Genomic DNA, 15,480 nt, shown 5'->3' on the forward strand with positions numbered 1-15,480 from the left:
AGAAAGTAAATTTCTTTGAGAAGACATTAGGAGCCATTTTTTAAAATGCATTTGTTTTACTTTGTTTTGTTGTTTGTTCATTTGTTTTGGCTTGCTTCTCCCTCTAGGAAAAATAATCTGAGTCAGGGCTCTGGAGTTGAGAGTGAGACAGTGGATTCCTTCTGGATGTGCCAGGCTTTAAGGGCTGAGTATTTGGTAAGGGGAGAAAGGGCAGTAGTCTAAGCTTCTTAGGTTTTCTTGGGTTGCCACCAAGGCACCAGCAGTGGAGTTTCCATATGGAGTAGGGGCTGGGAAGAAGAGAACTTCCACCTGTCAGTTCTGCTCACCAGGAATTCAAACTTCACAACTGACAGCTGAGGCAAGATAAGAAATGCCTGACTTTGTACGTTCACCCAGAAGACAGCCTTTCTGCTGGGAACTGTGGAGACAGCCAGGTGTTCTTGGTTGTATCAGTCTAGCATCAAGTGTTGGGAGGTGGAACAAGGCATTGGATCTCAGTTTAAATATCATAGACTCTCAGTGTTCTTACCAGATTTTAGCAGGTCTTTTATCAATAAATGTTCCTTCATTTGTTGCATCTCCCTGAAACCATTTCCAGACTTTAAATGGTTGGGTTTTTAATTTTTTTAGTATCAGTTTTAGTGGTGAGTAGGTTTAGAGCTCCTGTCATGCATATATTTTTAGGTTAAATTGATACTGTTTTCTTTATAGGGACACATGGAAGGAGAGGTATGGGGTTTGGCTACACATCCTTATCTGCCCATCTGTGCTACTGTAAGTGATGATAAAACCTTAAGAATATGGGATCTCTCTCCTAGTCATTGTATGTTGGCTGTCCGGAAGCTGAAAAAGGGTAAGAGGCTCTCAGACTTGAACATAGATTAAGTTATAGCAATTTTCTAACCTTCACAAATATAAGAAAGCAATAGGTACATGAAAGATTTAAAATTTTTTTAAATATTTATTAGTGTCTACTTGCTTGTGGTTGCTGCATAAAGAAAATTACCAGTCTTTGCTTGGTGGGACCTCCTATGATCATGCCTAAATGGTGCCAATTTTTCAATGACGTGTTAAAAAAGAGAATATAGGAAGTAAACAGAAACTAAGTTTTTTCCCCCTTGTAATTATGGATTATACATAATTCAGAACTGGAAACTAAGAAAGAAGACTTTCACTTTAAAAGAGATAGCAGAGGTGAGAGAAGGCTATTTTATGATAAAACAGAACTGAATATATTTTTCGAAGGCAGATGAAAACTGGTAGTATATAGAGAAAAGAAGTTCAGTTGTTGGGCAAAAGTTATTATTAACCTGGGACAGATGAAGATTTACAGACAGCTCCAAAGTTCTTAGTAGAGTGGTAGAAAATGTTATCTTCTAGAGTGGGGATGCCAAAGGAGGAACTTCCCTGGGAGTGTTGGGTAGTTACTGTAAGAAATATGGTAGAGCCAAAGAGGAAGGAAAGGGTTGTCTAGCCATAGTAAAGGCCAGGTTGGAGTTAGGTAGCTTGAATTTGTAATTCATTCTGTTAATTTCTTTTTACTTCCTTCTGTTGACTTAAAACTTAGTGTTTATTCTCTTCTTCTAGGGTTATTATTAAATATTTAACATGTATACTCAATTCAAAAACTGAAATTAATCACAATTTTGTAGAATAGTTGAGTTTAAGTCACTGTACTGCCCTGTTGTTAAATTACCAATGTCCAGTAGTTTCATTCTGTTGTTGGGTTTTTTCCTACAACTAACTTCAGTTGGCATTATTATTCTTTTATACAGTCATTGTTTATTTAGATTTATCTATACCTATGCATTTCTTTGTTCATCTTTTCCTGTTGCATCTCAGACTTGTTCTCTTTTATAGTTTTTTTCCTTCTGAAATATAGCCAAAGAGTCTCTCTAATAAAGATTTGTTGAAAATTCCCTCAGCCTCCTTGGTCTGAACCAGAGACATACCAAAGGCAGGCTGATGGGAATGGTCCCAAACATGGTGATTGCTATTCAGATTTATTATGATTGTGTTTGAATTCTCTATTGACTGTGTATTACACTTGGAGTGAATTTTTACCCTCATTCTACCCATGTATACCACTAGTCTGAACATATCTTGATATTTTACTCTTATTCTTGAAGACTGATAAAACTACTTCTAGACTTTTTGGTTGAAAGCATTCTGTTTTCTGCTGCTCTCTTTATTACATTCTACATAGGTATAGTTAAATAACATTGTGCACATTTCTGGGTTTACTCTTATTTAGTTTAAGATTTGTACTTTTTGAATCTGTGGGTTTATGTATTATATCAATACTAAAAAAATTGTCTGCTATAATTAGTGGCTCCTATGACTAGATCTCTGAATTAGGTTATAGGCAAAATTCATGATTCTGTATTTTTTAAAAAAAATATTTTTCTAGCATAACCCTTATTTTTATTATGTTCATCATTGATTTTAGAAAGGATTACAGGTGGATTTTCCTAAGTTGTATGTGGGTTTTATACTGGTTGAGTTATAACAGGATAACCAAAGTCATGCTGAATTAAGTATTAATAAGACATAATTATCTCATTTTGAAATAATCAGTAAGTAAATAGTTTTCTTTAGCAAATGTGAGTCTTAACATTTTATAAAAGCAAGTCATTATGGTTAAAATAGACTTCTTTTTTGTTTGTTTTAATTAGTTACACTTGACAGTAGAATGCACTTTGATATATCATATATAAATGGATTATAATTTCTCATTCTTCTGGTTATTCATGATGTAGAACCCCACCAGTCATGTAGTCATATATGTGCATAGGGTAATAATGTCTGATTCATTCTATCCTTCCTACCCTCAGACCCCCTCCCTTCACTCCCCTCTACCTAATCTAATATAACTCTATTCTTCACTAGCCACCCCCCATTGTGAATTAGCATCTGCAGATCAGAGAAAACATTAGGCCTTTGTTTTCTTGGGATCAACTTATTTTGCTTAGCATTATAATCTCCAGCTCCATCCATTTACCAGCAAATGCCATAATTTCATTTTTCTTTAAGGCTGAGTAATACCCATTGTGTATATATACCTCATTTTCTTTATCTATTCATCTGTTGAAAGGCACCTAGTTTGGTTCCATTGTTTAGCTGTTGTGAGTTGAGCTGCTATAAACATTGATGTGACTGCAGCACTGTAATATGCTGATTTTAAGTTCTTTGGGTATAAACTGAGAAGTGAGATAGCTGGGTCAAATGGTGGTTCTAGTCCAAGTTTTCTGAGGAATCTCCATAATGCTTTCCAGAGTGGTTGCACCAATCTGCATTCCCACCAGCAATGTGTAAGTGTACCTTTTCCCCCACATCCTTGCCAATTTTATTGTTGCTGTATTCTTAATAATTGCCATTCTGACTGGGGTGAGATGAAATCTTACAGTAGTTTTGATTTGCATTTTTCTAATTGTTAGAGATACTGAATTTTTTCATTTTTTGTTGATCAGTTGTATTTCTTCTTCTGTGAAATGTCCAGTTCCTTAGCCCATTTATTGATTGGGTCATTTGTTTTTTGGGTGTTAAGTTTTTTGAGTTCTGTATATATCCTGGAGATTAATGCTCTGAGGTGCATGTGATAAAGATTTTCTCCCATTCTGTAGACTTTATCTTCACATTATTATTTTCTTTGCTGAGAAGAAGCTTTTTTGAATCTGTCCTATTTATTGATTCTTGATTTTACTTCTTGCACTTTAGGAGTCTTAAATATTAAAACCATCCTGAGGGAAATTTCTGACAAACAATTTTATGGCAGCCAGTTCAAATAAATAGAAGTGTAAATAGGTATGACAATATTTATAATGCCTGTGAAGTAAAATAATTTTTTAATATTTGCCAGACTCTTGTACTTTTCTATATAATTACACATTGGAAAGTTTCCATTATCCTTTTGTTTTAAGTTGTAACTATAAAAAATTTGATTCTGATTGTTTTTCTTTTTTGTGGTATGAGTTTGAACACAAGGGCACATTACCACTGAGCTATATCCCAAGACTTTTTTTTTTTAAATTTTGGCACAAGGTCTCACTAAGTTGCAGAGGCTGGACTCAACGTTTGCAATCCTCCCTCAGCCTCCCAAGTCACTGGTATTACAGGCATGTGCCACTGTGACCGACTAAACTCTGAATTTTTAGTGGGACTTCTTGACTCCGTATTGTGGTTCACTTGATGTTTTCTCTCTCTCTGTTTAATATCTGCATCTGTGTAATCTCTTGAGATTTTTATTCTTCTTAATTCTTTTATAACAGCTCATTTATCTGCTGTTTAACCTGTCCATTAGCTACTTAATTTTGATAATTCTCATTTTTAAAAGTTCCTTTCTTTTCACATTTTCCTGCTGTTTTTTTTTTTTCAAAATAACTTCTTATTCCCTATTTATATCTTAGATTTCCTCTTTTATATCTTTGATATTAACTATACTTATCAGATAGAGAATATAAAATCTAGTTATCTCCTTGGGTCTGATTATACATAGGAGTTTTTTGTTTGTTTCTGCTTCCCTCCCAGAGGCCTATTTTCTTGTGTACTTTGAAATTTGTATTGTAAGTTTATATTCTTATGGGCTCTATTTGCCTGTGAGACTTATAGAGGATGTGTGCTTTCAAAGAGATAATGTTTCCTTCTGGAAATTTTGTATACCTGGGGCACTACCATGCAGAACCACTAAATATTAATTTCTTTAATGGAATCACATAGATCTTAGTTAAATTATAATTAGTGTAAATCAAATCCAAGATCTGTATAAGTCACCCTGTGTTTGTGAGTTCTAAAAAATGTTTTTCCCCTTCATCTTCAGCAGAGAATGGGATAGACAAGTCTATTTCCTGATGTTTTTCTTTATTTTCAGGCACATTTTATTAAAAGTCTTTTCTTTCCTTAGATATGATTATAATGCTGGAACAAAGTGACAGTAGGGTATTTGGAAAATTTTCTGCCACAAAAATGCATGTAATTAAATATCTTTATTTTAACTCTTAAGCTACTAATAAAAGTCTGAAAAAAGAACAAAACAAATTCTAGAAATGAAAGACTTAAAGACTCAAATTAAAATTCAGTTGAAAGCATTACTAATAGATTAGACCACATTGAAGAGATTCTCAGGCCTTCAAAACCATATAAAATCTTGAAAATAAAGTCAACAGTAAAGAAAATATGTTAAGAGACCATGATTAGAATATTCAAGAGGCCAAATTTAAAGCTCATTGGAATAGAAGAAGGCTCTGAAATATAAACTATTTCAATGAATACTATTTCAATGAAATAATAACAGAAAAATTACAAACCTTAGGAACAAGTTGACAATCCAAAAACAAAGGCATTTAGAACTCCAAATAGGCAGAATCAAAAAAGATCCTGTCCAAGACACATTATGATGAAAATACCTAATATACAAAATAAGGACAGATGACTTGGGAAGCTGAGGCAGGAGGATTGTGAGTTCAAAGATACACCATGCAAATGGAGACCAAAAGCAAGGCAGGGTAGCTGCTCTTATACCTGGCAAAGTAGACTTCAAGCCAAAATTTATCAGAAGACACAAACAACACTTCATATTGGTTAAGAGAATCATCCAACAGAGTAATAAGGATTGTAAATATTTATGCTCCAAAAATACATAAAATAAGCACTTCCTAATGTAAAGAATCAAATAGACCAAAGACAGTAATACTGGGTGATTTCAACAACACTGTTCTTATCATTAGATAGTTCATCCAGACATAAACTAAGACTCATCAGAACTAAAAAATGCTATCAATCAAATGGAACTAACAGACATCTATAGAATATTTTGACAATCAACAACCAAATTCACTTTCTTCTCCATGGACACTTGTCTAAAATAGATCCTGTTTTAGGACACAAAGCAGCCTTAGTGATCACACACAAGGAAAGAGATGATTCCTTACATCCTATCACATCATAATGGAATGAAATTAGAAATCAACAAGATAAATAGATCATTTTAATACCTGAAGATTAAATAATACACTTTTAAGTGAGGAATGGATTATAGAAGAAATCAGGAGAGAAATTTTAAAATTCTTAAAAACAAATGAGAAGACAGCAGAATGAATCAGACATAACTTCCTATATTCATATATGAATACATGACCAATGTAACTCCACATCATATACAACCACAAGAATGAGAAGTTATACTCTATGTATAATATGTCTAAATACATTCAACAGTCATGTATAACTAAAAAGAACAAATAAAAAATGAAAAGAGAGAAACAAACATATCAAAATCTTGGGAATAGTGTGGAGGCAATTCTAAGAGGAAAGTATATAGTATTGAGTTCCTACATTAAAAAATAAAAACTTCCACATGGATAATGTTTTACCTCAAGACCCCATAAAAGGACAGCAAACTATTTCAAAAATTAGTAGAAGACAGGAAATAATTAGTGAAATTGAGAATAAAAAACAATACAAAGGATCAATGCAAAAAAAATTGGTTCTTTGAAAAGATAAGCAAGATTGATAAACCCTTAACTAAACTAGAGAACACCCAAATCAATAAAATTAAAAGATGAAAAAGGAAATACTACCACAGACACTTCTAAAATCCAGAGAATCATTATAAACTATTTTGAAAATCTAAACTTCAATAAAGTGGAAAATCTGGAAGATAGTTGACAATTCCTAGATTAATATGACCTACCTAGATTAATATGACCTACCCAGATTGAACCACAAACATCAGAAAACCCAAGCGGACCAATATCAATCTATGAGATTGAAGCAGTGTTAAAAACCTTCCAACAAAGAAAAACCCAGGACCACATGGACTCTCAGCTGAGTTCTACTAGACTTTTAAAGAACTATTACCAACCCTTCTCAGATCATTCCATGAAAAAGAAAGGGAGAGAACAGTGCCAAATTTTTTATGAAGCCAATATCATCCTGATATCAAAACCAGAGAAAGGTATATTGAGGAAAGAAAACTTAAGACTAACATCACTGATTAACATTAATGCAAAAATCCTAAGTAGAATATTGGCAAAACACATTAAGAAAATAGTACACCATGATCACCTTTCATCCCAGGGATGCAAGATTGGTCCAACATATGCAAATAAATTAATTCATCACATAGAGTTAAGGACAAGAATCATGATTATCTCAAAAGATGCATTAAAAAAGCCTTTGACAAAGTCTAGCACTTGTTCGTGTTTAAAATGCTGGAAAAACTAGGGATAGAAGGAATTTACCTCAACACCTAAAGGCTAGATACAACAAACCCAAGTCTAGAATAATACCAAATGGAGAAAAACTGAAAGCATTTCCTCTAAAATCAGGCACAAGTCAAGGATGTCTACTCCTACCACTCCTATTCAACATAGTTCTTGAAACTCTGGCCAGAGCAATCAGGTTTTTAAAAAGAAAATTAAAGGGATACAAATAGGAAGTGAAGTTAAAAAAAAAAAGGAAATTAAAGGAATACAAATAGGAAAAGAAGTCACATCATCATGATTGTATATCAAGAAGTCCCAATAAAACTCCACCAGAAGACATCTAGAATTCATAAGCAGTTTCAGGAAAGTATCAGGATTCAAGATCAACATACATACATCAATAGCTTTCCGATGCTCTAGTTATCAATCTGTTGAGAAAGAAATCAGTTAAAACTATCCCATTTACAATAATCTTTAAAAAAGTAAAATACTTGAGAATAAATTTAATCAAGGATGTGAAAGACCTCTACAATGAATACTACTGATTAAAACAAATAGGTGAAGACCTTAGAAGACAGAAAGACCTCCTATGCTCTTGAATAGGCAGAATTAATATTATCAAAATGGTCACACTACCAAAAACATTATACAGATTCAGTGCAATCCCCATCAAAAAAAAATGACAGTCTTCACAGAACTAGAACAGAATGGTTCTAAAATTCATTTGGGAGAATAAAAGACCCAAAATAGCCAAAGCAATTCTTAACAAGAAGAGTGACACTGGAGACATGACAAGTGGAGAGAAAGCCCACATGATGGGAGATCTTTGCCAGCTACTCTTCTGACAAGGGATTAATATCCAGAATATATGAAGAACTCAAAAACTTAACACCAAAAAAGAAAACCCCAATCAATAAATGGGCAGAAGAACTAAACAGAAACTTTTCAAAAGAAATATATGAAACAGTTTTCAAAAACAAATATATGAAAATTTATTTCATATATTTTCAAAACAAATATATGAAATAAATGCTCAATATCCCTAGCAGTCAGGGAAAAACAAATCAAAACTACATTACTATTCCATTTCATTCCAATTAGAATGGCAGTAATCAAGAATACAAATAATAATGCTGGTGAGAATATGGGGAAAGGGGGACACTCATACATTATTGGTAGGACTGCAAATTATTATATCCACTTTGGAAAGCAATATGGAGATTTCTCAAAAGACTAGGAATGGAACCACTTTATGGTTTTTATCCAAAAAGTACTAAAATCATAATACTGTAGTTAAATGGGCATATTAGTTATTTATATCAGCACAGTTCACAACCAGCCCAGGTGCCCATCAATAGATGAATGGATTAAGAAAATGTGGAATAGACAAGGGGGAATGAAGGGAAGGGAGAGGAATGGGAAAAGGAAGTACAGTGGAATGAATCTGACTTAACTTTCCTGTATACATATGTGAACACACCATCATGTATATCCACAAGAAATTACAAAAAAAAAAAAAAAAAAAAAACTATGGTAAATGACAGAAAGGTCAGTAGAAGGAAAGGAATAGGGAATGGGGAAGGGAGGGGGAAGGAAAGCTACTAGGGACTGAATTAGAACGAGGTATATTCCATGCTTTTATAATTATGTCAAAATACTGTCATGTATAACTAAAAAGAACCAACAGATTAAAAAGGAAATGAGGTATATATACACAATGGAGTTTTACTAGGCCATAAAGAAGAATGAAATTATGGCGTTTGCTGGTGAATGGATGAAGTTGGAGAATGTTATGCCAAGTGAAGTAAACCAGACTCAGAAAATCAAAGGATATATGTTTCCTCTCATATGCGGAAGCTAGACCAAAATAAAGGGAAAAAGTTTGATGAAAATAGAAAAGATACTAGGGGAGTAGAGGAAGGAGTTAGAGGGGAGAGAAGGGATGGGAAAAGGGAGGAATGGTAGAATGAAATTGACCAAATTATATTATACATAAATATGAATATGTGACAGTGAATTTCAACTGTATGTATATCTATAAAATACCAGTTAAACTGTAAATAAATAGAAGGAAGAACAATAGAGCAAAAGAAGGGGAGGTTGGGGAAGGAAGAAATACTGGGGACTGAAGTGGAGCATGTTATATTCCATGCATGTATGATTAGCTCCAAATAAAACCCAATATTATGTATAACTATAACTTTAATGCATTAATAAAAACATTAAATTTTTAAGTAAAAATCAGTGAAACTAAATATTTAATATGTTTAAATACAAATTTATAAGTATAAATCATCAAGTAAAAATAAGTGTAGCTCATATTGTGAATTATCTTAATTATTAGTAAATTATTAAAGACAAATACTTAATAAAATGAAGAAAGTTTCAACATGAAACATTGAAAATAAAATAATTGATGTTTCTTTAAAGCAGCTTTAAAAAAGTTTAATTATATTGTCATAGAGTTGCAAAAGTAATTAATTTTGTGTAAATTTCCCCAGATGTCTAAAAGGTGTTTACTGAGTACATTATATACTAGTTTGAGTAACAGTAAAATGATAAATATATTCCAGTTCTAAATTTCCCCTGGCTTTTTCTTTCCTTTTTTCTTTTTTAAAGAAACCCCTGTTTTTGAGATGAGATTTTGCTATGTTGCCCAGGCTTGCCTCTCCTCCTGTCTCAGCCTCTGGGGTAGGTAGGACCACAGGAGTGTATCACAACACTGCATCCTCTGACCTTTTCATCATCGAATAATTCTCTCTCTTATTTGATAGCTTTGAGAACATCTTTTTAAATAACTTTATGTGGGGACCATAGCCCTTTTATTGATATCAAGCAATGTTTATTTAAAAGAATGCATTCCAGTTTCCATTGTGTTTAGATTTATGATTTATAGAAGGAAATTATAGTTCTTTACTATTGCATTTGATGTGAGTTGAATTGTGTCTCTGAATAAGTTAAGTCCTAACTCCCAGTATTTGTAAATGTGCCCTATTTGTAAATAGGGTTTTCTTAGATATAATCAAGTTAAGATGAGGTCATATAAGATTAGAATGAGCTTTAATGACTGATATTTCTGTAAAAGACCTTGTGAAGACACAGTCTTACAGATACATAGGAGGAACACAGAATGGTGATAGAAGCAGAGACTGGAATAATGTGTCTGAAACCAAGGCATACCAAAGATTGCTGGCAACCCCCAGAAGCTACAAAGAGGCAAGGAAGGATTCTTCCATAGAACTTTCAGGAGGATTGTAGTACTGAGCTACATCTCCAGCCCTTTTTCTTTTAATTTGAGATAAAGCTGCCCAGGCTGGCCTCAAACTTGTAATCCTCCTGTCTCAGCCTCCCAACTTCTGTAGCTGAAGTTACAGGTATATACTACCATTCCCAGTGCCCATTATCTTTCATCCCTGGGGAGTTTTTCAGATCTTTTTAATGAGCTCAGCTATAATTTAAAAGGATGCCTATTATGTTAATCTTGCCTAAACTCAACTTTCTACCTGTTCTTTATCTGTACCCAACCAGCAGAATAAGAGTTGAATAAAACAGGCGACTATGATGATTGATCTCACTACTCTTCTGTTTCTCTGCTTCTCCTTTGAAGCAGAACTCTTCAAAATAGTTTTTCCACAAGCCATTCTACTTAGGCTTTTATCTCTATTTGTTCATTGAACTTCCTGCCAGTCTCTTGGTTGGTTTTCACCTTACTTAACCTCTTAGCAGTTTTCGATATAAGCAATCATTTCTTCTTTCCCTTGTCCTGGAACCTATGCATGCCTTTGTTTCCCTTTCCCCTTCACTGACTTCTAATTTGTTCCCTTTGCTGGCTCTGCCTCTTCTTTTTGCTCTCTGTACATAGGAATATTCCAGGCCTTCTTCCAGCAGTTTTTTTTTTTCCTCCCCCATATGTATATTAACACTTAAGAGATCGTATAAATTTCTATCTAGTTAGAAGACAGAGACTACCTAGTCATTTGAAAAAGGGAAATTTAATAAAAAATATTAACTATAAAAGGTGGTAACTACTGTAAAAAGGTTGTAGAAGTAACTGTCCTAGAAAGCAACTTCTACCTCTAGGCCGAGGAAGAGTGAACAAAGAATTTAAAGAAGATTCAGACCTTTTTGGAAGTGTGTGACTGTCACCAGAAGGCTCAGTCTGTCTGTGGTGAAGAAGCCTGCCAGAGGGTGCAGACCAGAGCTGAATGGGCAGGAACACTGCTTGGTGAAGAGTTTAACAACTGTGAGGACCTCTGCTGTGTTGGCGAAGAATCTTTCCGGAGGCTGCAAATTGTAACTGAATCATTAAGGCAATTACTGTAATGGTGGAGAAACTTTCTGGAGGACTCAAAAGGACTTTCCACTGTGAATGTTGCTAGCAGGCTTCCTACACACCAGTGTCCTGGCATTGTATGTAAAGCAGCGCAAAAATAGGAAGGAATCTCCCTCTCCTGTTTGGGCCTTATAGTGTCTCTCCAGCACCCTCTGTTGGCAAAGTTTAGTATCAGTCAGTAGGAAAAAACACTCTGTGAGGTCCAAAGAGTAAGTTTGGAACTGAGCATCAATAAATTAGTTACTGGCACAGTCTGTCCCTTTGGCTAATCAGCGTGCTCATGCTCCTTTCTACACACATTTGGTCTTCCGTTCATTCACAGAACTAACATTGTGTTTCTACCCAGACATGCACCTATGCTTGGTTCAAATGAAGAAGTTCTCATCTGTTCCTTAAATAGAGAAAACATAGTCCCAATAGTCTTTAAGTCCATTGACAAATATAGTAATTATAGTCAAATTTAGTCAGAATCTTACTGTATATTCAATTGCTTTAAAAATAAATTGTAAAACTGTGTGCAGTGGTACAGCTTGTAATCCCAGTGACTCCTCAGGAGACTGAGGTGGAAGGATCACAAGTTGGAAGCCATCCTCTGCAATTTAATGAGACCCTGTCTCAAAATAAAAAATAAAAAGGTCTGAGGCTATAGCTCAGAGCATCTCTGGGTTCAATCCTTAGTACTGTAAGAATAAAAGAATAAATTGTGACGTTAACCTCTAACAAATGTTATTAAATTAAGGAGAAAAATAAATAGTGTATATATACATATGCACAAGTATGTGTGTATACATACATATGTGTATGTATATATATATAATCTCACAAACATTTATACAAAGTCACTGTACTCCTTGTTTCTGTAATTGGTCATAAGGCTGTAGTTGATATCAGTGACCTCTTTCTTCTACTTCCCATTCTGTAGTTTCTTTGTCCTTAGCCAGAACTTCATGTTCTTGGCATTATTTCACTTGTGGGGTGACCCAAACCTTTATTATTGATCTGAAACCTCAATAACTACCTTTTATTCATGGTTGCTATAATTTCCGTCTTTACCATTCATCATGGAAGGACTAACAGGCATCCCAGAAAATCCCCTAAGTTTTAGACATAGTATTCTTTGCCTTCTTTGTACAGCAATTACTCAGTTTCCCGTGATACATCACTGTAGCCAGAATTGTAATAACGCCTTTCTTTTTCTGTTGATTTAGTGGCATAAGGAGTTCACCATGACCAGGTGGCAGTCTCACCTTTCAGTTCAGTGGAACCATCTTTATGTCCTCTGGTGGAAGCATTCCCCTTGCACTTGGGAGCTTAGGCTATAAATCGGCACCACTTAATTTCCACAATGCAAAACAAAATTTTACAGGTTGGTTACTAGATATGAGAGAACCACTTCCAGTTCCATCTCTGAATATCCAGATCCATGTGTTCTGGCTATGAGGTACATAGCACCGTATAATAGCCTAATATTTAAAGCTTATACTGAAGCCTATAAGCCAGAACCCCAGTCTTTTAGGGTATTACTTCCCAAGTGGTGGTAAATTAATCTTCCGTAAGCCATTTTGACTTTCTATTAGTAGCTTTATCTGGATAATGGAAGTATGTGATAAAACCAGCTAATGGCATAGGCATAAGACTAATTTTACACATCTTGCTATGCAGTGAGTTCCCTGATCAAAGTGTAGAGTGCTGTGATGATGAGTTAAGTCATCTTGTATGTCCATGGATTGTGGTGCTAACAGAAGCATTACAGGCAGAAAGGCAAATCCAGAATTCATGTCTTTCCACTGAGTATGAATCCTTGCCCCTTCCATAACAGAAGTAGTCCAGTGTAATCAACATGCTTCCAGGCTTATCTCCCTGAGAAATGGTGCCATATTAGGGGTTCCATTGGTCTGTGTCATTAACAGATTATACACTCATTAGTGAGCTCTGCCTTGGTAAGGAGAAGCCCATATTTTTTAACTCAAGCTCTGTTTTTGCCATAATGGGCTCACTGAACAAGTGTTAAATGACTAGGAAGAGAGGCTGACTGATACCCTCAGAGCATATCATTTTGTTCATTTTTTATTATTAACAGCCTCTTCTGCAGTGGATTCCTTTGGTAAGTATTCCTTTAGACAAAAATCTTCAAAGCCTTAGCCCTTTCTGAGATCTTCATCCTTCTATTTTTCAGATTTCCTTGTCTCTAATCTTAACACTCCTGTTTCTTTCAAGTTCCTAACTGTTAATCCAATTTATTAGCAAATAAAAATGAATCAACATAAATCTGCACATCTTGTTATCTTTGACTGCAAAGTGAAAAACCAAATGTAGTGCTTGAAGTGTTGCCCACTGGGAGGTTTTGCCTTCACTGCTGTCCTTCAGGGTCATCCCCAAGCAAGGCTGTAGTGCTTCCAAATATGTGCCAATATGTATAGAAATATAAGCTTGGCTCAGTTTTTTCTTCCACGGTGAACTGATTATAAGGAACACCCATGAAGCCATAGGTATCGATTGAGAGAAGGAGCCACCTATTTAAATATATTACTTATAACTTCCAGATCTTTCCAGGACTAGTCTTGTGTGTGTCATTTTCACTTGATATACTGCCACTGTGCACACTCAAACCATGGCTTGATTGATCATGTTACTTCTAATTCATGATTGGAAGCACAGGGCACATAGTCACATGACAACCCATGGTTAGGCATTTACTTTCTGACAAGGTCTAGTAACAATCTGGAAGCTACTTCTCAAAAAGGAAAATAATCTTCTGTAAAGAAGATCATTTTGCTCTTGGATCCTGTGGTTCTTCAGTATGATTCTCCTTGGGTAGCTTTAGAGTGGCTCCATATAGCATCCGTATGTACCACATATACTTTGAGTGTCATTGACTCTGTTGGCTGATTTTTCCCAAGTGGAAAATCAGCTTTCCTTCTTTTGCCCTGGTGCTCACTGCAAGCTGGAAGCCTTCCAGTGACTTGTTAAATGATTTGTTAGGTGAGTAGAAGCAGCTCTCTGAAATACAGTGTATATTGCGTCCATAGGCTGACAGTGAGCTCCTTTTGTTCATGGTAGGTTCAGCAACTTATCTTTTACCTTGAAGGGAATATCTTGACGTACTCCAGACCACTGGACATCAGATGCATCACTGACATGGCAGGTCCCTGAATTTTTGTGGTATTATCAGCCACTTTCTTTTTTTTTTTTTTTTTATTGTAAACAAATGGGATACATGTTGTTTCTCTGTTTGTACATGGCATAAAGGCATACCATTTGTGTAATCATAAATTTACATAGAGTAATGTTGTTTGATTCATTCTGTTATTTTTTCCCTTCCCCCCACCCCTCTTTACCCTCTATACAGTACTTCCTTCCTCCATACTTGCCCCCCTCCCTAACCATAACTCTAACCCTAACACTAACCCTTCCCTCCCCCCCATTATGTGTCATCCTCCACTTATTAGCGATATCATTCGTCCTTTGGCTTTTTGAGATTGGCTTATCTCACTTAGCATGATATTCTCCAATTTCATCCATTTGCCTGCAAATGCCATAATTTTATCATTCTTTATGGCTGAGTAATATTCCATTGTATATATATACCACAGTTTCTTTATCCACTCATCAATTGAAGGGCATCTAGGTTGGTTCCACAGTCTGGCTATTGTGAATTGAGCAGCTATGAACATTGATGTGGCTGTGTCTCTGTAGTATGCTGATTTTAAGTCCTTTGGGTATAGGCCAAGGAGTGGGATAGCTGGGTCAAATGGAGGGTCCATTCCAAGTTTTCTAAGGAATCTCCACACTGCTTTCCAGAGTGGCTGCACTAATTTGCAGCCCCACCAGCAATGTATGAGTGTACCTTTCTCCCCACATCCTCGCCAACACCTGTTGTTGCTCGTATTCTTGATAATCGCCATTCTAATTGGGGTGAGATGGAATCTTAGGGTGGTTTTGATT

At 35.2% G+C, this 15,480-nt stretch overlaps 1 protein-coding gene across 13 annotated transcripts in view; it reads left to right on the plus strand.

Moving 5' to 3' along the window:
• EML5 (EMAP like 5) overlaps nt 1-15,480 on the plus strand; it is a 160,562-nt gene that overhangs the window by 86,759 nt on the left and 58,323 nt on the right. For all 13 annotated transcript variants that reach the window (XR_013762173.1, XM_079129244.1, XM_079129249.1 and 10 more), the window contains one exon: nt 712-853. Coding sequence is in view for 12 of the 13 variants with exons in the window: in XM_079129244.1 (XP_078985370.1) it covers nt 712-853 (142 nt within the window). In the remaining variant the exon portion in view is untranslated. The remainder of the gene's footprint in view (nt 1-711; nt 854-15,480) is intronic.

This window comes from Sciurus vulgaris (assembly GCF_902686455.1).
Source record: "Sciurus vulgaris genome assembly, chromosome: 2".
Classification (NCBI taxonomy): domain Eukaryota; kingdom Metazoa; phylum Chordata; class Mammalia; order Rodentia; family Sciuridae; genus Sciurus; species Sciurus vulgaris.